The sequence below is a fragment of the Gopherus flavomarginatus genome, chromosome 7, assembly GCF_025201925.1.
Source record: "Gopherus flavomarginatus isolate rGopFla2 chromosome 7, rGopFla2.mat.asm, whole genome shotgun sequence".
In the NCBI taxonomy this organism is placed as follows: Eukaryota; Metazoa; Chordata; order Testudines; family Testudinidae; genus Gopherus; species Gopherus flavomarginatus.
In genome coordinates, this window is record NC_066623.1 from 14291422 (window position 1) to 14313377 (window position 21956).

The 21956-nt window shown below is 38.0% G+C and overlaps 1 protein-coding gene across 7 annotated transcripts in view; it reads right to left on the reverse strand.

Moving 5' to 3' along the window:
* The window catches only part of RAPGEF6 (Rap guanine nucleotide exchange factor 6), a 268596-nt gene that overhangs the window by 168884 nt on the left and 77756 nt on the right, over window positions 1-21956 (reverse strand). For all 7 annotated transcript variants that reach the window (XM_050962513.1, XM_050962511.1, XM_050962518.1 and 4 more), the window contains one exon: window positions 9652-9721. In XM_050962513.1, coding sequence (XP_050818470.1) covers window positions 9652-9721 — 70 coding nt within the window. The remainder of the gene's footprint in view (window positions 1-9651; window positions 9722-21956) is intronic.

A 21956-nucleotide genomic window follows, 5' to 3' on the forward strand; every position in this document is an offset into this window, starting at 1 on the left:
CATTATCAACCGTTTACAAAAAAACCTTAATACAAAGCATTACATAGACATTTAATACCCTCCACTAGATCCTGAGGACCAAAACTGATCTACATCTCTCAAAAATTTGAGATGCACGTCTTAAGACAATGAAATTGCTGGAAAAAAATCATGGAAGAGATTAAAGTAGGAAAAAAATTATACAAAATCCAAGAATATTCCTAGCAGGGACTGAAATTCAACCCAACCTAACTCACTATAAATTTCTCTCTTTTTTCCCCTCCTCTCTGTGCTGCTCTCAACAATTCATTCTTCAGGCCAGGCTCACAGCTGCCTGAGAGGAATCATACTATGTATAGGAGCAGAAGGAGAAGCAAGTATTTTAGCAGAAAGGAGATCTAGCCTTTCCCATATCAAATCCCTAGTCAAAAGGATGCTAATAAAATAAAATAACTCTATAAAGTGAATAGAAGCTCTTCCTCTATTTTTCTTGTTTGCGCTGACACACTTTTCACACCATATAAAACACTGTTTGGCAAATACTGTCCATTAAAATACACTTGAAGTGGTTTTGTAACATTTGCCATTTTGCTCCATAAAATTACTATGTATGCCAGTGCTACAGGGTGAGCACAGCCAGTCCCTCATTAGCTCACTCCAACTTGACTTACTTGAAGGCAGGGGAGCAGCAGAATGGCTTACTCACTAATGTTTCCAGGACAGGAAAGCTGCACCCAAGAGAACAGTAAGAGTGCCGGGAGTGGGGAGGGTTTGAAGGATACTTCCCTGGCAAGGATGATCTCCCAACAGACAGGCTCTAGGGGTTCCCACTGAGAAGAGTGGGGCTCCACAATATCAAGAAGGACTAGAGTGGCTGTGCTGGCAGAGGGACTGAAGAGGATGGAGAAGGAGCGTCGGTATGGCAGAAGATACCAGAGTATGGTATGGAGAGACTCCCAGCAGAGGCTGATGGAAGGTCCTGTTAGGAAGAGTAAGGACTTAAGAACTATATCCACTTGGTGTGGGAAATGGATTGTATTTGGGAATTTTTGTCATGGACTGAGTTGCACTATAATTTTATTAATAAACCAACCTCAAGGAAGGATATTATTGAAGCAAGACAGTTTGAAGTGGAATCCTTGAATTACCTGAGAGGGTAAACTGAGGCAAGCACATGTATCCTGCTATGACCTGCCTTAAGAGGGCACTCCAGATGGGACCACCCTCTGATAGCCATTAGTAGCAATGCTTTCATCTTTTCTAAAGATTAAATAACCATTCCTTTTGTGTGCTGTTTCTTAAAGACTATGAGCTTCATCACCCCATGGAGATGTCAGTCTGACGCTGTTGTGGATATTGGAAAGCGCTCACTTGTCAAACCTGATGATGGGTATTGTGAGGAGAGGTGGAGGGGGGAATGGAGGAGAGATACAAGCCCTCATGCTTCATGCCACTAGCAACCTCTAATTGAGAGACGGTAGGGAAAAACTTCCCATGTGGGCTGGTTATTCAAAATTATTCATTAGAGGGTTTCACGCACCTTCCTCTGAAGCATCTGGTACTTAGAACTCTAATGTGATCCTATATGGCAATTCATATGTTCCTGTGAAAAGAATGAAGTGTTGGGGAGCCTTGAACATTCTCCATTCTCAAGAACAGAGAATCAGTTGTCTTTTGATTTCCAAAATGTGTGGCTCCACAGGAGATGAATTGCCAACTGTCAAAGGATTAAAATATAGATACTGCAGACTTGATACAGTGCTCATGGATAACAATACAGGTTCACTAAAATGGAAAGTTGAACCCAGCACTAAGTAAAATATATTTTGGAAACAGCTGAAGATACAGAGGATCACAGCACAGAGCCTCTAACATGCCCTATTCTAGAGGATGACTTTTTGGCCCAGAGGTGGCTATAAATTTCAAGGATTAGGACATCAAAATTTAGGAGAAAATGCCTTTTTGACATAATTCGGTAGGAATAAATCAAATAATATTGTCACACTGATGTATAGGTAAAACAGAACAGAAATAATATGGGTCTGCAGTTAGCATGTGGTAACTTCTATAAAAAGCTTTGAGTTTTGTGATGTATCAGATGTGTTTCTGAAAAGTAGACCGACTCTCACAATGAGCCAGTTTTCCAAGACAGATGATGATGATAAACCAAAGGGAGTTAGATAACCATTATTCTCAGTAGATATCACATGATCCAACTTTAACCTAAACATGCTGAGCGGACACAAAAGATGATGAAAAAGAGTAGGTCACAGGCATACATCAAAGCAGGAAATGCATGTGACAGCAAACCATTAAAAATACAAATGAAAGGCTCATATTTTTAAAACATCTGTTTTTTAAATTACACTATGCTGGTAGATATATCGTTCTTTTAATGAATCATGCTTACTTCTCTACAAAATACATATCGACATCCATGCCTTACGTGGAATAAGAAAGCAGTAGCATGAACTAGATGATGCAATAATAATACTTTTATAAGTACACTGCTACTAGATGTATTACAATTGAAAATTACATTTCATAACTACCAGTTGAAAGTACAGAAACAGTAAACTAGAAAACTAATTATATCACTAGTCAGACATTTTCCCACACAAAGAGCAATACTGCTATCAGTATGAACACCACAGAATCTTCTGTACAGTACAGGTATCTTCCTATTGTAGATCAATACCTCTTTGTACAATTAACCTTTTTCTCCACCATAATCACACAAACTTAAAGCAATTAAATAGTACAGAGGAAATCTCTCTGCATTTAAAAGAAAGGGAATATATACCTAATTTAAACACTTACAGATATATTAAAAGAGCTATTAAAAGATTAGCTATACTGAAATGCTAATTTTTAAGAGGATTGGTAATGTAATTTTGTATTATGCAGTGGCATCAGTCACATTGGTTCTTAGGCCACAATAGAAAACAATGTTCATATGCTTATTTCTCAAGAATCTTAGAATAATCAGCTGGAAATTGAGAAAACTTTTCAATATACAAATCTGACAGGAAAAAATAAACTTGTTATCTTTACACACACATCCATACGTGCACCTGCTCCCTTAAACTGCAAGAGAATTTAAAATAACATTTTTAATTAATTAAAGAAACGCTCATTTGAGCTGGGGAAAATTCTTTGAACCAGGTAGAGATAACCTACAACGATTTGATCATTTAAATCTTAGACAATACTTTTCTGAAAAGGAGTTATTTCCTCAATAAGTTTCAAATGATATTGTTGTTTTTAGAAAATCGAACAATGATTTTACCATTGAAACCAAACACACTGTAAGCTGAGATAATGAAGCATGCCTTACTGGACAATTAAATTGAGTTCAATCCACCTCTTTATAGTGGGAGCGGTTTATTTCAATATTGCCTGCCCCCAAAATTCAAAAATCATGAGTCAGGACTCTTCCGCCCCCACATTCCTGAGGTTTTAAGAAAAGATTAAAGTTAAGTTTTTTGGTCTCTCTCTTCCTCCCCACTGCCAAATTCCACCAATTTGGCCACGATTGCAGGAGTTCGCCCTAATAGAGACAACTGATATCAAATTATAGAAATTTGTATAAAGCACTGCCTGAGGGTACAAAGGGCTTTCTAGCTTCTTCCAAAATGCTAATGAAGTTATCCTGTGCTTCACACTAATTAATTAGGTACCCCGGTAATCTGCACATCAATTAATTTTATACTCTCATACCCACATCAATTCTTCAGCATCTGGCCCCACATCTGCCCATTGCACACCAGCAGCTTCAGGGGCTCTTTACCCCTACACCCTTTTACTTCCCAGGACACATTTTGATAGATGCTTATACACAGGTTAATACGAAACATCAGTTGCAACTGCTAAGCAAGTGTACCTCTATCTTCATTCTATATCTAAGGCTCAATTCAGACAGATGGGCTTGCATCTCTAAGCACAGCAACAGAATTTGGAAGATAAAACAGTGTTCATCTAAGTATCTGAGATTAGAGCAGAACCTTTACATTTCTTTTACTAAGTCAAAGTAAAGAAAGCCACAGATAAACCTTGCTAATTTCTTTAGTTCATAAACACTAACAAGAGTGTGTGGATATTTATAGATAACAGAAATTAACCAGGCAATCTGGATTTTAAGAATAAAAAATTGTCATGTTGAAAAAGATAATCTGCTATTGTTTTCCATCCCCGGAAAGTCGTGATGTAGAATATGCTGTTGAAGGAGCTTCCCCGGGCCTTATGAAGACAGTTTTAATGGAGTTCTGAGGTGCTCCTAATTTTTCACCCCTCCCTTGTTGAGGTCCTCTATCATAAACACAGGGGGGAACACGGTGGATCTTATTTCATAGTCTTAATTTATTTGACCAGATAAGCCACTGTTAAAACATTAGGCAGCCTCTCTCTCACTACCAGGATACATGTCTGCCTCTGCAGCAGTCCATTAGCCTGAGAAGCAAGAAGCAATTTTTAGATGCTTCTAAAGTACATAGTCACAATATTAGTACTTATTTTCAGTGTGTAACAGAAAAAACTAGAATGACTGATTTCACAGGGCAGTCTCTAGTCAAAGATATAATTTTATTGACTTAGTACTGACAGCTGCAGTCAGAAGTACCAAAGCATTTGTGTAAGGAGCAGCTTTTCCCATAAAGCATGATGCAAAGAGAAATTGAATAGGATTACATGATCTTACTCAATTTTACTCAACAGCCAGTGCTAGCGGGTAACATCCTTCTATTCACAAACACCATGCTGCTCTTGTGAAATCATCTACTTGCACCTAACGAAAAAAAAAGGAAGCATCACGAATGAAAGGGGGGAAAGAGACCACAATACAGTTAGATCTGCTGCAACTTTTGGTGACATCAATTAGGATATGATTAAAACCATCAGTTTAACAATAAACAGGTCTCTTTGTTAATCCAGTAAATCACCTTGTTTCCTAAATATGATTTGCCATGCCCATCCATCTATGCTCTGTTATCCTCATTAACTTAGCTTAGGCTGACCACATTTATGGCCTTTAAAACGGGTCAGTTCTCAGAGGAATCCCCTTAAGAAATTGATTTATATTCTAGGAAGAAGGAGGAGATAACAAGAGATGTGAAAATCTGTCAGCAAACCTATTAAAATCTATGCTGCACTTGTATGCGGTGAATTGGCAAATACTTGTTGTTTTTATCTGGTCCTCATATAAAATGCTAAATTTGTAACTGAAAACAAAAAAACAACAACTGAAAAACAGAAATTAAACATGATAGAAAATCAGGGAACTGAACTCAAGGCTCCTGTGAGGCTGTGAAAATAATTACCCATGTGTACACCACAAGCTTGTCCTTTTTTTTTTTTTCCATTTTAAGTTCCATGTAGAAATGTGACAGACTTTGTCGATTTAGTCAGTTATGTTTAGCTATAAAAGGTGAAAGCTAACATCATGGAGAAGAAACAATGCATTTTAGTAATTTGCTTGTCCTAGGTGGAAAATACACTGAAGTTCCAGAAAGGAATTTAAAAGACCCAGATATTTCTCTGCACTGCCTAACTGGAATTTAAGAATACTTTAAATTGTATAAATACTATTAAACACAAATAGTTTAATACACAGTACAGGAGTATAAAAGTTATGTATTTCTCTCCAGTAATGTCTACAATGTGCTTGATGGTTACCAAATAACTAGACTGAGAAATTATATTTCTAGATATTAAATGAAAACTAATTCATGAAAAGATATTTATAGTATCATCGGTTCAATTACAAATAAGGGCATCAGTATTTCCTAAGGCTTGTACACCTACAAGTATTTTGATCAGAGATTATGTTCTGTGTCATTTTGCAAATCAGATTGGTAGCTAGTGAGTCAGCAATTATTATTTGATTTTTCCTAAAATGCTATCATAGAATTTTTTTTCATGAGTCATTTCCCACTTCAGCGAGTTCCTACATCAGAAAGGAGTTGCAAGACAAAATGCATGCAATTTGTCCAGATAACAATGTACCAGGTTTACTAATGAAACTATGCATTAATACATTGTAAGAAAAAAATTGTTCCTAAATTACATATAAAGAATGAGTCAAATTCTTCTCCCAGTTAAATGAGTCTAAATCCGCTGACCTAAATGGACTTTACCATGGACATTTATGCAAAGCAGAATTTGGCCCAAGAACTCTCCTCAAAATGTCTGCTTCATTTAAAGGATCACAATTATTGTAAATACATAAAACCTAATAATTATCAGAGAAATTAAATTTGGAACTAGGATAGTCTATGACTGTGGGATACAGAGGTTCCAGGGAACTTTAGATCAGTTTTTATATTAGAACGGTATAAAAAACTGGCTAACCCCACCAGCCATATACTGGGTAGCAGCAATAAACAGGCAAAAATTTGAAGTAGTAACAAGCAAAATAATGCCTGAGTCATTTCACATAGTATTTCTGTACACATCACCATCAAAACAGCCCGAATGAGTCCAAGAAATCATGAACACAACTAATACTTGTTCTTGAAAACATAAGAACAATCACGAACTTACATGGCATTTTCTTACCTCAGAAATGTTGTGGAAGTGGCCCAAACTATTCTACTCTTTAGCCCCTGGTTTCCTTTTTTCTTGTTATACTACTAATGCCGGTCACCCATTAAATGCCTGTTATATTGCTGCTTAAAGTGACACTAATCTCAAAAGTTATGCTTCTGTCCAAAAACTTCCTACCTACGATTTTTACTTTTAATGTCTAACATTCCCTATAAATGAAGGAGAAAGACTAATTTTATCTAGTGCTTGATACTGAAGGCTGCTTTAAAAACATAACTGTGACTTTTGTCATTGTTATGACTTAAATTCATCTGTATGTTAAAAAACTAACACACACCAGTTTACTCCCTACTACTACTACTAACCCCTTCACTGAATTAGACTGTGAGCTCTTTGGAGCAATAACTCTGTGATCTTACTTGTACTCTCAGGCACGTAGTACACATTTGGGCCCTGTAAAACAAGCATCCACCACTACAAGACATATTTCAATGAAAACTTTAAATTCTGCCTCTAAAGGTGTTAAGGGAAAATGTTCCCTCTTCAGTAATTTCCTTTCTTCAGTGTTTGGATTATAGTTCATCCCCCTCATCATATGGAGATAGGATCTTAGCCTTCTAATAATGTCACAGACACACCCAGCAGCAGCGGCTGGGGACAGGGGTGACACTAGCCCTGAAGTGAGTTTCTGCTCCAAATGACACAGCAGGCTCTATGTTCGTGTCTCAAGGATTCCAGATCAAATTTTCTCAGTTCAAAAGTAAAATGATGATTTTCCTAACTGCCATTATAGCAAACTCACAGGAGATCTGAGAGTCAACACCTTTCACTTGACCTCCTGCTCATCCTCTCTCTCTGTTCTATTTAGAGGAAGGGGCTCTCTTTTTAGGAGGCTGCGGGATGGGGGGGGAAGGGAGAAGAAATGTTCTTGAGTTGAGGACTTCTGCACACGGAGAAGGGCTGGGTCCAATCTGTGCTTTCCCAAGGGCCTTCCTCTTTGACAAACTGGTGTTAAAACCCTCACCCTGCCTTTTTTTCAATGTCAGAGTTCAGTCCCAACACTGAAGCAGAAGGGTCCCTGAATCTTCAAAAAAGTCAGACATCTCCTGAGCCCTTGACAGGGGCCTGGCATCTTTGTCACAGTCAGTCAGTCATGATGGATGCCAGCTAGGGGAGTTTGATGCATGGGGTTGTGGGCATGAACAATGTTCATACCTCATATGGGCTATCAATGCTGCTTCATTCAATAGCATGCCACCAGGCTTCCTAGGCCTTTAAAGCTTGCTTCAGCCCAGCTACCACGAGGATTCTCTCTCCAGCTGGTGAAGGATGTAACAACTGAAGACAGACTAGCTAGACCCTCAAACCTGAGGTGTAATGTCACCAAAAAACTTCATGAACTGCCTCCATCTGCTCTTAGGGAGAAACTATACTCCAAGTGTCCATGCTGGTAAAGAATATCGAATAGAGAATGTTAAAATCAGGTAAGCCACAGACAGAAGCCAAATATTACTGGGCAACTGACACATTGTTCTTTATTGCTCAGATACTGACCTTGTCAGTACAGTCATTTCAAACAGGGCTTCTAAACTGTCACTATTAGTTTAACTTAAACATGTTTACCAACAAGGGAAGATGGATTGGAAAGCTAGACTGAGGTAATGATTAGCCACTGCAGAGACGTTACAGTCCCACAATAGTTTTGTTTCACACCCGACAGCGGCATAATAGAAAGACAAACCTGAAGACCTGCCTGGTTTCAGTACAAGGCAAGTGCATTCTGGAAGGGCCCTGTGTAGTAGGACAACAACATTGGGAATGTACTCTGGGAAAGCAGCTTCAATGTTCCAGCTGTTGATAGAATGCGTGCATCAGTGTGGGTAAAACCCAAATCACAATCCATAAACTGAACTAGGCAGTATTAATAATCTTAAAGAAACCAAAGCCTTTTCCATAGCTTTTCCAAAGCACACAGGTATGCTGAGAACAGCAAAGGCAGAATAAATCTGAGATCAGAGAGTCAGATTTCAAAAACTGGCTGATCTTCAGTACCAGCGGTGGAGGTAATGGAGGAGGTGGGGTGGGGTATGTGTGTGTGTGTGGGGGGGTGTTAAAGCGTGAAACTGCCCCCCCTCATTGTCCTTTAAGGGTATATGTGTGTCTTTTCAAGCATATTATTCATCTGAATAAAGGAGATTTACTGCACGCATTTTCACACGGGGCGGCAAGAGAACCCTCCTCACACTCACCTGGCTGTGACAGCTACTGTACTACAGGGCTGGGCCCAGCTACCCACTCTGAGCATTGCAACATGGCGCACAGAGTTATGTGGTGCTCAGGAGCGCCGCCAGCTTTTTTGGCGCCCTAGGCAGCAGAAGGTCCCGCCCCCGAAATACTGCCCCCGACAGAGGCAGCCGAAAATCCGGCTGCCTCCCCCCCAAATGTTAGCACCCTAGCCAACTGCCTAGGTCGCCTAATGGGTTGTGCCAGCCCTGGTGGTGCTGCAATTCTGTGCGCCATGTCACAACACTACTCACACAAATTTGGCCCACCAGTGACTCCATCATGTCAGAACAATTGGAGAGGGGAGCCAGGCCTAGCCCCACAGGTTGGGCTTGCTCTGCAGTCAACCAATGACCAATTACCCTGATCAGTTGCAAAATCTGGCTCCACCACTACTCTCTACATTCCTCCCTGCTTCACCACAGATCTTTATATTAAGTGGAACTGCAAAGGCCAAGAGTACCTTAGCTAACAGAGATAGCATGTCTGGGAGATCTAGTGAAAAAGGAATAAAATGGGAGATAAAATATATGAACATATACAGCAGGACTGACTAATGCTGACTGAGGAGTACCCAATTAGTTAGTACTGATGAGGCTGTAGAACAGAAAAAATGAGTCATTTTAGAAAGGTTGACATTACAATCCTAATCATCATCATTACCCATCTAGCTAAAGTTACATAGCTGTTGCTGTCATGAAAAGGCAGCACTGAGAATAATTGAAATCAGACCAATTTTAATGCAATTTTATAGGAAGCTTTACAAAAAAGCTCTCTGTTACCAGGTACAAAAAACAGTTGCTAAAAAATACAGAAGCATTAAGCACATTTTTAAAAGCCTGTTCTTACCACGATCATTTCAGAAGGTTCCAATATAATACACTCGCATCCTCTTTTTCCTCCAGACTGCTTGCCAAAACTGGAAAAAAATGTGGAAAAAAAATTACACTTTAACTATTTTGGGGGTAAAAATAGTTAACAGAAGGTGAATAATTCAATAACCTAAAGGGGTGGGGGTGGGGAGAAAGAAAGTTCATGGAAACTACTATACCTGAGACTATAATTTAATTTTCTCACATTGTCATTAAATAATTCTTTGAATTTGCACAGCAACTCTCATCAGAGCACCTCCAAGTACTTTATATAAGCGGGATACCTTTGTGAAATTATTATTTATATTATACTAGAGTCAAGAGAATCCAGTCATGAACAGAAGTCCATTGGGTTGGTGCTGCTTAGGAGAAGAAAAAAAAGGAAGACAAAAGACAAAAGAACAGCCTTTGCCATAAAAAGCTGACAATATAAATAGGGAGAAAGTATAAGATGTGGGTGTTGAACAAGACAGAGGGGGAAAGATGTGTGGCATTTACAAGAATACAAAGGTTCCATATATTCATAATTTTTATGAAGTAAAGGTACAAATTAGAGGCTTCACAACTTGTTTTTCAATAAGTGAACAACAAATATAGGCAACCTCCCTAACCATTATCATTTGGCATTTTACTAGGTAAAACAGTGTAGATGAGTTTCTCCGGGAAGTGTTACCAAAACTTTCAAAACTTCCTATATTAGGAAAGGAACAAAATTACAGGAGCTAGCATGTGATTATTTAAAAACATTTAAATATCTAAGTTGGCCAAATATTTAAAAGAGAGAAAAGGTAAGAAAGAGGGTCAACGCAAAAACTCAGTGTTATTAATGCATCCCGGTTTAGCGTGCTGCTCTTTGTGCTCTCTGCTGTCAGAGCTGAAGTCTCAGCTGAGACTACAGACTTACAATGAGACTATAATGAGTTCTCTCCTATGTCTGTTTCCCCCCATTTTGACATGTAGTTATTTTCTTCTCCAGAGACAGTGGCAGTTGCTGTGGTGGGGGTTAACCAAAACTGTTTTTATTAAAACACTGAACAAGCTGTTGATTCTACCACACATAATAACTTGATACAGACGCCGACTTATATGTATTCTATTCATTGATGTGCCTCAGGTTTTGTTAGAAGGCAGAAGGATAAAAAAAATCCTTGGATGCTATGGGGATGAGATGGCAGAGAGGAGATCAGTAATGCTGAAGTCAGATATGTCTCCAAGAAAGAGAGCTTAGAACTGTATGGTTTACAGAGTTCAGCACTGTACATTTTGTGCAATAGCCTAAGCCATTTTTGTGTATTTAGCAAAAAGAGGGAGAAATTAATATTATAAACATATGATCTCAAATTAGAGGGGCTAGGCCAAGGCCAAATGAGTACATTGTAGTACATTCCTTGAGTCATTCTGAAGGTTTATTATTTTAGGATTGTCAATGGTCCCAATTTTATCGGAGATCCCCACTCTTTGTCCCCTGCACATGGGGACATGTCACAATGATTTTTATAGGTGTTTACCAATATCTCCTATTTTCTGAAACCATAAAACAGCATTTGTTTTGAAGAGATTTCAGTGTGTAGGAGAAGATCAACCCACAGTGGTCAGACAGAAGAGTATTTAGAGATAAATCCCAGCAGTAAGACAGTCAGACAATTGGATCTACACTTGTACCATCTCTTGCAGAAGTCAGTGCAGAATACAGCATGCTTCACATATTAAATAACACAAATTCTTATGTTAATGTTTCCATTTAAAACACTCAAACATCAGGAAACAGAACAGGTAGCTTCATTAAGCCAGCCATGTGGCACATCCTGTACATTTTATTATATACATTTGACAAACAAATTTTAAATTTGTAGATTTATCTCACAAAACACATTTAGGCTTGTCTATAATTTACCATTTTAATTAAAATCAATTTTAAATTAATTTATTTAAACTGGTTCAAACTCCTGCATGAACACCCTGAAATCAATTTACAACCAGTTTAGTTGTAATTTACAATTCAGTTATGTCTCTAAATCAGCACTTAGTAAAATAATTGATATATGACTGAAGTACGTCATCTTCATAATCATCAAGGCAAATGCCAAAAGGAAGTAGCCTTCTTGCAAATTGAGCACCACCTGGATCATTCTTTAGGTGGTCTGGATGGATGGACAGTCTGTGTAGGGATATCCTGTAGCACCACTGAAGCTCTTGGTGCCCACATGATCACTGATCATGTAGCAGCATTCCGATTCAAGGACACATCCTATCAAAGTAATCAGTGTAATGCTCTACAGCTTGCACACAGAAAGCATTTATTCAGTGTTTCCCAATTTTGAAAGCAGGGCCCCTGACTATTTTGTCAGTGGCTTAGAAGTTAAGGAAGAAAGTACTTTAGATCCATTGTCCTTCACTGCAAATATGCTTTGAAAGTACAAGTAGTATTGGATTGGGTAGTTATCTGAAAAGCACCTCAACAAGTTAAATTTAAGTACACACGTGTTACACTACAGAAAATGATATAGTAATCACAGAATTAACAAAACATGTTAGCTATCTATCTTGGTCTCTTTTTCTAAGATAGACAAACCCTTCGAAGTGGCACAGATTTTTGAAGTGAAAACACAACTGCATTTTATAATTCATCACAGGGGAAACAAGAGGTCTTAATAGCTGGGTACTGGGCTGCTGCAGCTTTTGGACATCTCCAAAAATATATCTAAACAGTACATTAGCTAGTTCTCTCTGCTAAAACAACCAGTATTAAAATGTGTAATAACTTTGAAATTACTAGAATTCAGAATTAACCTGCTGAGATGAATGAGGGTGGTTCACATTTCTCAAAAATATTGTTTCACAGGCTAAAAACTCAGGAAACCAATGTGCACAGATTTGCATTAGTTTATACTCAGATTGCATTTGGAAGGTTACCTTTACAAACAAGCACTAGGTTTGTTTGTTTTTTTTTAAATGAAAGTTTAGAAGCAGAATTCTGCAGCAAAGGACTGATTCTGCAGCCAGTTCTTTGGTTATGAAAAACAACTCTGGCCATGAGAGTACGTGCAGCTCAGCTTCACTGAACCACCAGCTCATTCCCAATAGCTGTGGCTGGCACATATAAGACATGAAGAATGATGTAACCTTCTGGTGAATGACTGAATAGGAAAGGGGAGGGGGCTAGTAAGGTTGTGAACTAAAAAGGAGGAATAAAAAGATAAGAGTAAAAAGCAACAGTGTCAAAAGCACAGGAAAGAACAAACACGAAAAGTACCAGCACAGAGAGAAGGGAGAACAAATCATCAACCTATCAAGTACATTTGTACCTTTACATGCCACAGACACTACATTCTTATGCATGGGCACATTACAGAAATCTTATGCTGGAACACACATAGCAAAAGGGTTAAAACAGTTACCCATGCATGGAAAAGGATGAACTAACTTCAGTGGCTATTTTAAAATTTTACGTCCCAGAAACACAGATAACTATAAAGACAGCTTCATGCAGCTATTTTAGCGAAACCTCAGATCCTTCCAAGCAACAAAGTTAACAATCCTAACAGTCATTATGATAAAGTATTATGACCAGTAGGAGCATTGCAATTTGAACTGTCAAATTCTGGATTTTGATAATGTATTATAGAAACTATAGTCTTTAAATAGAACTGCCACACAGTTATCATGATAATGACTAAAATGATCCCTGCTTCTACTGTAATAGTAAAGAAGCTTTTAGACTATGATTTCCATATTGAAATGTCAGTTTCAGACTGGGACATCCACACTAGTACCTGCTGGCTAAATTTTGTGTCTTCTGTCATGCTTCTTCCATACAGTGCATGACCCAGACGACATAGTCAAACAATCTCCCATGTTTGTTCCTAGCCTCTGTTTGCCAGATGCTGGGAATGAGCGACAGGGAATGGATCACTTGATGATTACCTGTTCTGTTCATTCCCTCTGGGGCACCTGGCATTGATCACTGTCAGAAGACAGGATATTGGGCTAGGAGGACCTTTGGTCTGACCCAGTATAGTCATTCTTATGATTCTGTTGATTCTTATGTTTATAACTAGTTTGCCCACTCTTTGCATGATACATGCTATTATAAAATATAAGGAAATTCAAGCAGTTCATCTCTAGGTCAGGACTAGTTGGAATTCCATTTTATTATTTCTGCACCACAGTCTAACATATCGATCCAAGGTGTCCTGTGGTCCTGCAATATAATTTTTCTAGAATTAAAACATTGGGAAAGTTCTTTCATTAGCTATAGGGTAGGTAATAAATTAATTCACCTTCAAAAGTGATTGCCTATTTCACTTCAGCATACAGCAAGGTTTAGTGGTGCTGCACTGTATGGGACTACTTTGTCCTTTATGACACTGCACCTGTTTATCACATATACACAATAGTTCAATATCTTTTTAACTTTTGGATGAAATCTGAATACAAAGAAGTGTTACAGATGAAAGTTAAAAATGTTACCATTCAAAATGATTACTTATCAAAAATTTTTAAAACAAAACTCCTTTAGGTTAAACTTTTCTTTAAGTTAAACAGTTCAGTCAATTAGTTTCAATCCCATGCAAATTGAAATTAAAAGTTGACAATATTTTTAAAACATCACTGTAAAGCTATGTATTGTGTTCAATATAATGCATTATTGAACAGTTTTAGCATTTTTCACTTTTCTTTTAAAACTGGTAAATACTTTTCTTACACTCGCACACACACACACACACACACACACACACACACACACACGTAAGTTATGAGTAAATTATATTTTATCCAGAATATTGTTCAAGGGGGACATGATCAATATAATTTCAATGTTGTCAAAATACGATTTTGTTTACATAAATATACACAACCATTCACAAATTCATCTCTTTACTGATGTTGCAACATTTGGCAATTGCGTAAGTGAGAATAAACGTTAATAAACACAAAGTGTATACTGACAGCAAGAAAGGTCAAGCTTCTTACATAGTCAGTTTTCCACTATCAAAATATTGTACCATTATTGACCACTCAATCTGAGTGGACTATGTGCCAGCGACAACAAAACCCATTGCTAACCCTGAAGAACAAATGACTCACTTTTGCAAGTCAATGAAGTCAAGTTAAGTTGACTGACCATGCCATGTACTGTTTTATTGATTGAATTATGAAAGCACAGCTTTCATAGAAACTTCTTTGTTTGCCAGAACTATCATTTTTAAATAATCATTTTAATATTCCTTTTAATAAGTTACTGCACACATTTCAATGAAATATGAATGGCTAGCTTCAGTGCTATATCAATTAGCATTCTGCTGACTTGCGCACACGTAGTAAATCTCCTACAAATTTCAACAAATGCTTAAGAGCTATAATAATTCCTCTTTGGCTTATAGTATAGCATTAACATGAGGAAACAATAGTTAGAGTAGGCATTAAATAAGCTATGAAATTACTCTTAGGGAGAGATCTTGTTTTCCATCCCAACCCTGTGAGAAGATTTACAAACAGTAACATCCATTAGTGCTGGTAGAGTAACTCCTGTAAGTCTTATTGGCACAGGTGGAAGAATAGATGTAGATATATTTGCACAGCACAATTTCAACTCATTAGCCATCTGTCTGCAGAACTTTCACTTAAGATTAATTTGCTAACTAATCTGAGTCCTAATATTCACTTGGCTAGTTATTGTCTTCAGGACAATAACAAGTGCACTAGAATTACTTGATCTGGCATTAGCCAGGGGATTATACCTGAAGAATATTAAATGTTTTTAATATTTTTGCTGTTTATAAAATATTTTTAATATAAAGTTTCCTAAAATGTATTTATTTGCATTTCATAAATTAATAGTTTTCATCAGTTACTTGAATTAAAAAAAGACAGGCAATTCTCCATGCTTTCCTAGGTTCTACACTCAGTCCTACCTTTATTTTACTGATTTTTGAGAGACCGAGAGAATGAGCATGCGAGCATGCACACTAGCTGTGGGAGTAAAAGAAATACTGTTCTCAGGACCCCAAATATTCTGTAATTCTCTGGCTGCTTAATTTGCTGCAGAATTCATCCTCTGCTGCACAACTGTGCTCCAAAATCTCAGTGTATAATTAAAAAAAAAGTTTTCAGGCTTTTATGGAACGTTGTCTTTCACAGTTCAAAAAGAAAAACTATATTTCTGAGAGGTCTGAACTACTCCATGCATCTGAGTTAAAGCCTTATGGATTCCATGATTTCATAATTATGGAATTTGGCACACACTCTCTCATATACAGACACATGCAGCCTCAGAATTTTCATTTTGCTACAGCTAGATGTCTAATGTTTTGTTCCCCATCTCCTTACCCTGCTGGGACCTGTTCTCACAAGTCTCTTGCTTTTTTTTTTTTGTAACTGTGCAGCTCGGAGTATAGTGCATATCTAACCTAAAGGCTCTCTACTCATGTAAAAACATGTCATTATTATATTAGATAAACACACAGTAGTACATTGTGAGTGCTGTCAATGTACACAGAGTAAAATACAGTACTTGCCAAGGTGTTTTTATCATGATTTTTCTGTTCAACTTAAATTCCAATATGTTTATGCAACTTAATCATAGACTATCAGGGTTGGGAGGGACCTCAGGAGGTCATCTAGTCCAACCCCCTGCTCAGAGCAGGACCAATCCCCAGACACATTTTTGCCCCAGATCCCTAAATGGCCCTCCCAAGGAAGGAGCTCACAAACCTGGGTTTAGCAGGCCAATGCTCAAACCATTGAGCTATCCCTCCCACCAGAGACGTAAGTCAAAAAGATCACATTAGGAGACTGACAAACATAGAAGGAAAAGAATCCAGCACACAGTACGGGCTACATGCCAGGTCTATCCTAAATTAACATGCTGATCGCTGTACTCAGTGAAAAGAGACCAGATGTTGAGCATCAACTTTCATATACCTTGCCGTTGTGTATAAAATCAGATCGTAACTGATGTATAAATTAGACCTCTATTAAGATTTGTTTGCTTTCCTTAAACTAACTCTACTCCACTGTATTTCATTTTAACTCTAGCTTGTAAAACTTACAACACAGTTAAGGTTTTTAGGCCTGTATTTTTGCAAGGAACACGAAACATTGTTTTTTATTTGATAACACATTGTAAAGGTTTATGATTATTATTATTGTTTATAGGAACAGCTGGTAGCAAAGCCTTATATGTAGGTTGCCTAACATTTCTACCATACAATTTTTTTGTGACCTTTTCTTGAGAAGATACAAACAATGGCGATGTTCTATTAGGCCTTTAAAATTCAGTAGGGAAAAAGTCCTAGGTGCAAAGAAGTGCCTTTTCTTTGTCCAACGATAGTCTGTTCACATTTAGCTGAGTATAGCCTTTGGAAAAAAAAATCACTATTTTCCTTCTGTCACTTGTGTTATCTACTAAAATTCTGGGAGCATGCTAAAACAACTGGACACGGACATTCTAAAGGGCCAGGTCCGAACTGCCACCAACGCAGTAGCTGCACACACTACACCAAGAATCCCAGAAGCAGGCAGCCTCTGTGGAATGGGAAGACCCACCTTGCAATCCCCCTTCACGAGACCCAGTACATGGTCCTCTAGTTTGAGGGCACTATTACGGTAGGCTCCCGCAATCACTTCCTCAGCCCAGCAAGTGGCCAAAGCTACACATTTTCCCCCACATCTCCCCCACACACACACCCACACACACCCCTAACAACTTTCTGCTGTGGTCAGCTAAGATAGTCCAGGGTTGTCGGAATCAAAAGGATTTACGTGCTTAAAGCAGCTGAATGTCACAGAACTCCATTCTATCCCTACCACAGTCTTCCTATATAATGCTGAGCAGTCACAAAGTAAAATTTTGGCAGGTGGCCACTGATCAGGTGTTCCTTGTTTTCTGGGTGCTCAACTCAAGAATCATGAAGCCTCATATGCAGACGTGCTGAGCACTGACAACTGTACTTGCAGTCAGTCAATGGGAACTATGAATGCTCAGCACCACCGGCAGTAAGACCGTATGGGCTGAAGGAATAAGCACAGGGTTGGGAGTCGGGAGGATCCAAGATCTAGTCTTATTATATGACCCTTTAACAAGTCTGTCTTCCTCAACTGTAAAACGGAGACGACACACTTATCTCATTGTGAAAATAATTTCATTAACGTTTATGATGCATACAAAAACTACAACAATGAGCACCCTACAAAAGACAACAAGGTTATGAATATTTGCACATTAATACCAGGCTCTGGATAAGCATGCAGTGAATAAGGCAGGGGCCACAAAGAGAATGAGGAAAATTAAAATGAACAGCTGTTAGTTTTGAGCACCACCTATCCTGTGCACTGAATGAGGCAGGAATTGAAGGGAAAAGTGCAGTATATGATCAGATAATTAAATTATACTACATATGTTCAACAGAGCAAAATTAAGACTGCACAAGCAACCTCAAACTGGCATTTCCTAATTTACGAATACCTGACTCTGCAAACTAAATAAGATAATTACAGTTCTGTATGTAATGTTTAAAACAAGGATAAACTAAGTTCAGCTTCAGTCAAATTAAGAGAGAGTTGGGCATGAGAAAGGGCAAAAGGAACAATGAATGGAGAATGGAAAAGACAGATAAAACTTAATGGCAGTGGAAAGAACAAACAATAAAATAAAAAAAGTTAAGCTACTAAATACAAAACTCCAAATGAGCAAGACATTTTTTGTGACAAGATAAAAGCCTTTTCATATTGAGCCTGTACGTACAAGGCCAATAGTAAAATCTTACCCCAAACTCAAAACATGTTTTTCTTATTAAAAACAGATCACCACAATGCACACACTTATATGGCCCTCATTTATCTTAGTATCCGAGTGCTGCTCAGGAAATGGAGATAATCTCTCCCTACCAAGAACGTCTCTCACTGAAATACCTAGAAATTACGCCTGAAGATTTTTTGCTTACTTGTGTGGTGGGTATGTATTGTGTCCCTGCATATGAAAAAACTGAGGGAACACTAAACTGAAAAAAGAAGTTGTGCATTTAATTCTGAAGGTGCTAAGGAAAACGGCGATTCTGCTCTCTTTTAGGAGTCAGTACCGTAGTTCCAGCTCCTATAAATTGCATCTCCCGCACTCATTAGTATCCTGCTGCTGGCTGATAGGTACATTGTTTCAGCGTAATACAGTGCTCATATAAAGTCACAGGCATTGAGGAGATGCCAGGTAGCTAGATTAGTACAAAGCCTTGAACTCTCACGTAGATGTCAGATGAACATCAGTGATTTTTTAGCAACAGAAATGAGGCTTACAACATATTATAGCCATCTTACACACTAAACACTTCCCTATGAAATTAAAGCATGTTTCTTTAAGTCTTCTTAGTATTACACAGGGATAGAAATATGGAAGAACTGGAAAAATATATTATTCAGACAAAGCACAAGGCTAATAAAGCAATATCTCTAGGGAAACAAAACTAAAGACTAGACAATCTAATTAAAGTAAAGAAATCATCAGCTGATAATTTAAATAGGAAATCCTCATTTTGGTACAGTATGTTACATCTTCTTTAAGGCTCACAGAGAGAGACAAGAATGAAAATAATCCAATTGCCAATTTTAACCTCACTAAAAAGAAATGTCAAGATAAATGTTAAAAAATGGAGCGTATGAGAAACAGATTTCATAGCTATAAATATCTATTGGAAATTTCATTGGTTTGCATACTTTATTTTATTTACAGAACTACAAAAGGCTTAGGTAAGAATTACAACATTATCATCCAATTATTGGTTAGTATTCGTGGTCAGACAATTCAGTCATCATAATGTATTGGTTTATCAAGGTTTTATGGCTAATGTTTGCCGAAAGGATGCTTCGAACAGTTTTCTTTAAAAAACACCATGAGCTTTGATTAAATATTTAGATAACCAAAAAAGCTTATTCTTTGGAGTACAAAGTCGTAAACTAGATATTAGGAATCTACTGGTTTCTTGCTGGCTGAAGCCCAGAAAATTCAGTTCTCTAAGCCAGACTGCAGCTTTTCAATAATTGTAATATGTGCACCTGTTGCTTGATATCCAGCCATAACATCTATATTATTAACTGAGATCAAGTCACTGGTCTGCAACACTGTTGCAAGACAAATTAATTCCACATATTAAAAGAAGTCTTTTTTTTTCATTGGCTTTTGTTTGTAAAGTACCTCATTTGCAGTAACTTTTTTTTCTCCCCCTTTCTGATTCACTGCTGTTCTTAATTAACCGTTTGTGAGCTAACATACACCATGAAGAGAAAATGTGAGTTATCAGTGCTTCACTAATTATACAAGGTCCAGAAACACCTTTTAAAAACAAACAAAACAAAATCAGTTCATTTACCTTACCACAACCAGAATAAAAACATCCTCAAGAATAAAATTGTGTGTCTTTTTAGTCCAAGTACCTGAAACTGGTTTCTGATTAAAACATTAGTGAGGATCCAAATGTAAGGAGCAGCAATGCAAGTTTTCCCACTCCATCTGTCCATATAAAAATAGTATTTTTAACTGATTATTTCAGCTTTATTTAATTCAGAAGTGAAATAATAAAACACATTATGCTTTATTCCAGGAATTCTTGTGCTGTTCTTTAACACCAGAGAGGTACATTAGTATGTGGATACCCTGGCCTTTATAAATTAGGCCTACATTCCACATATCCTGAAGATGCTAAATAATGTGGATATGCAAATGTTTCCTAACTTTACAAAGAATCACAAGCAGATTAACTTGAAGTCTACAGAATACTAAATACTGCCTTATAATTTTATGGATTGCATATAGTTACACTCTGAGATGGCTAAAAAAAAGTAACTGTACTGATCAAATCCTGCAGGTATCCAGCATGTGGCCTGAATTTTTCAGCCATATTTTCTCAGAAATAGCATTACATTTCATGTAAATTTTAATATAAATTTGATAGAGCCACAACACTTAAGCACTAATCCTACAAACACTTAAGCATATGATTAATTTTACTAGTATGAGTAGCCCAATTGATTTCAATAGTATAACTCGTGGCAGTAAAGTTAAGCATGTACATAAGTGTTTGCAGGAAGAGGATCTTAGACATTTTAAAAGATACTTGGTTTTCAACCCCAAGGCCCAAAAAGCACGCTCAAGTAGTATGGGACCCTAATATAACCCACCCATTTTTTAAAGTGCCTTACAGCTTTTATAAAGATACAGAGAATCTTGACTATAGAAATATCTCAAATAGCAGCAGCCTTCAAAACGCCTTCTCGATATAAGCTTTGAACATAATTAAACCTCATTTTAAAGACAGACAGTCTATTAACAACATTTAAATGTGTGTAATCTGGAAAAAAAAAAAGGTTTTTTAAAGAAGCAAGCATAGTATTAGGAAGTTAAATCTCTCAGACACCAGCAGAAGTAATATTTTTTTCTGGCCCATCTGTAACCTAAGAAATGTTAGTGTGCTTTATTGAAAAAGACGGCTACTCACCTTTGTAACTGTTGTTCTTCGAGATGTGTTGCTCATATCCATTCCAATTAGGTGTGCGAGCACTGCGTGCACGTTCGTCGGAAGATTTTTACCCCAGCAACACTCGGTGGGTAGGCTGGGTCGCCCCCTGGAGTGGTGCCGTTATGGCGTCAGATATATACCCCTGCCGACCCAACAGCCCTTCAGTTCCTTCTTGCCGGCTACTCCAACAGAGGGGAAGGAGGGCGGGTTTGGAATGGATATGAGCAACACATCTCGAAGAACAACAGTTACAAAGGTGAGTAATCATCTTTTCTTCTTTGAGTGCTTGCTCATATCGATTCCAAATAGGTGATTCCCAAGCCTTATCTAGGCAGTGGGGTCAGAGTGAGATGTTGCAGAATGCAAAGCTGCTGAGCCAAATGCTGCATCATCTCTGGGACTGTTAAACCAATGCTTAACGTGAGGCAAAGGTGTGAATCGATGACCAGGTAGCTGCCCGACATATTTCCTGAATGGGAACATGGGCCAGGAAGGCAGCAGATGAAGCTTGAGCCCGAGTAGAATGGGCGGTGAGGTGGCTAACCGGAACGTGAGCCAAATCATAGCATGTGCGGATGTAGGATGTTACCCAAGATGAAATTTTTGGGATGAGACCGGTAGGCCTTTCATCCGGTCTGCCACAGCTACAAAGAGCTGAGGTGACCTTCGAAAGGGTTTTGTTCTCTCGATATAAAAGGCGAGAGCCCTACAAATGTCTAGGGCGTGCAGCTGTTGTTCTCGATGTGATGGGTGCGGCTTCGGGAAAAAGACCAGG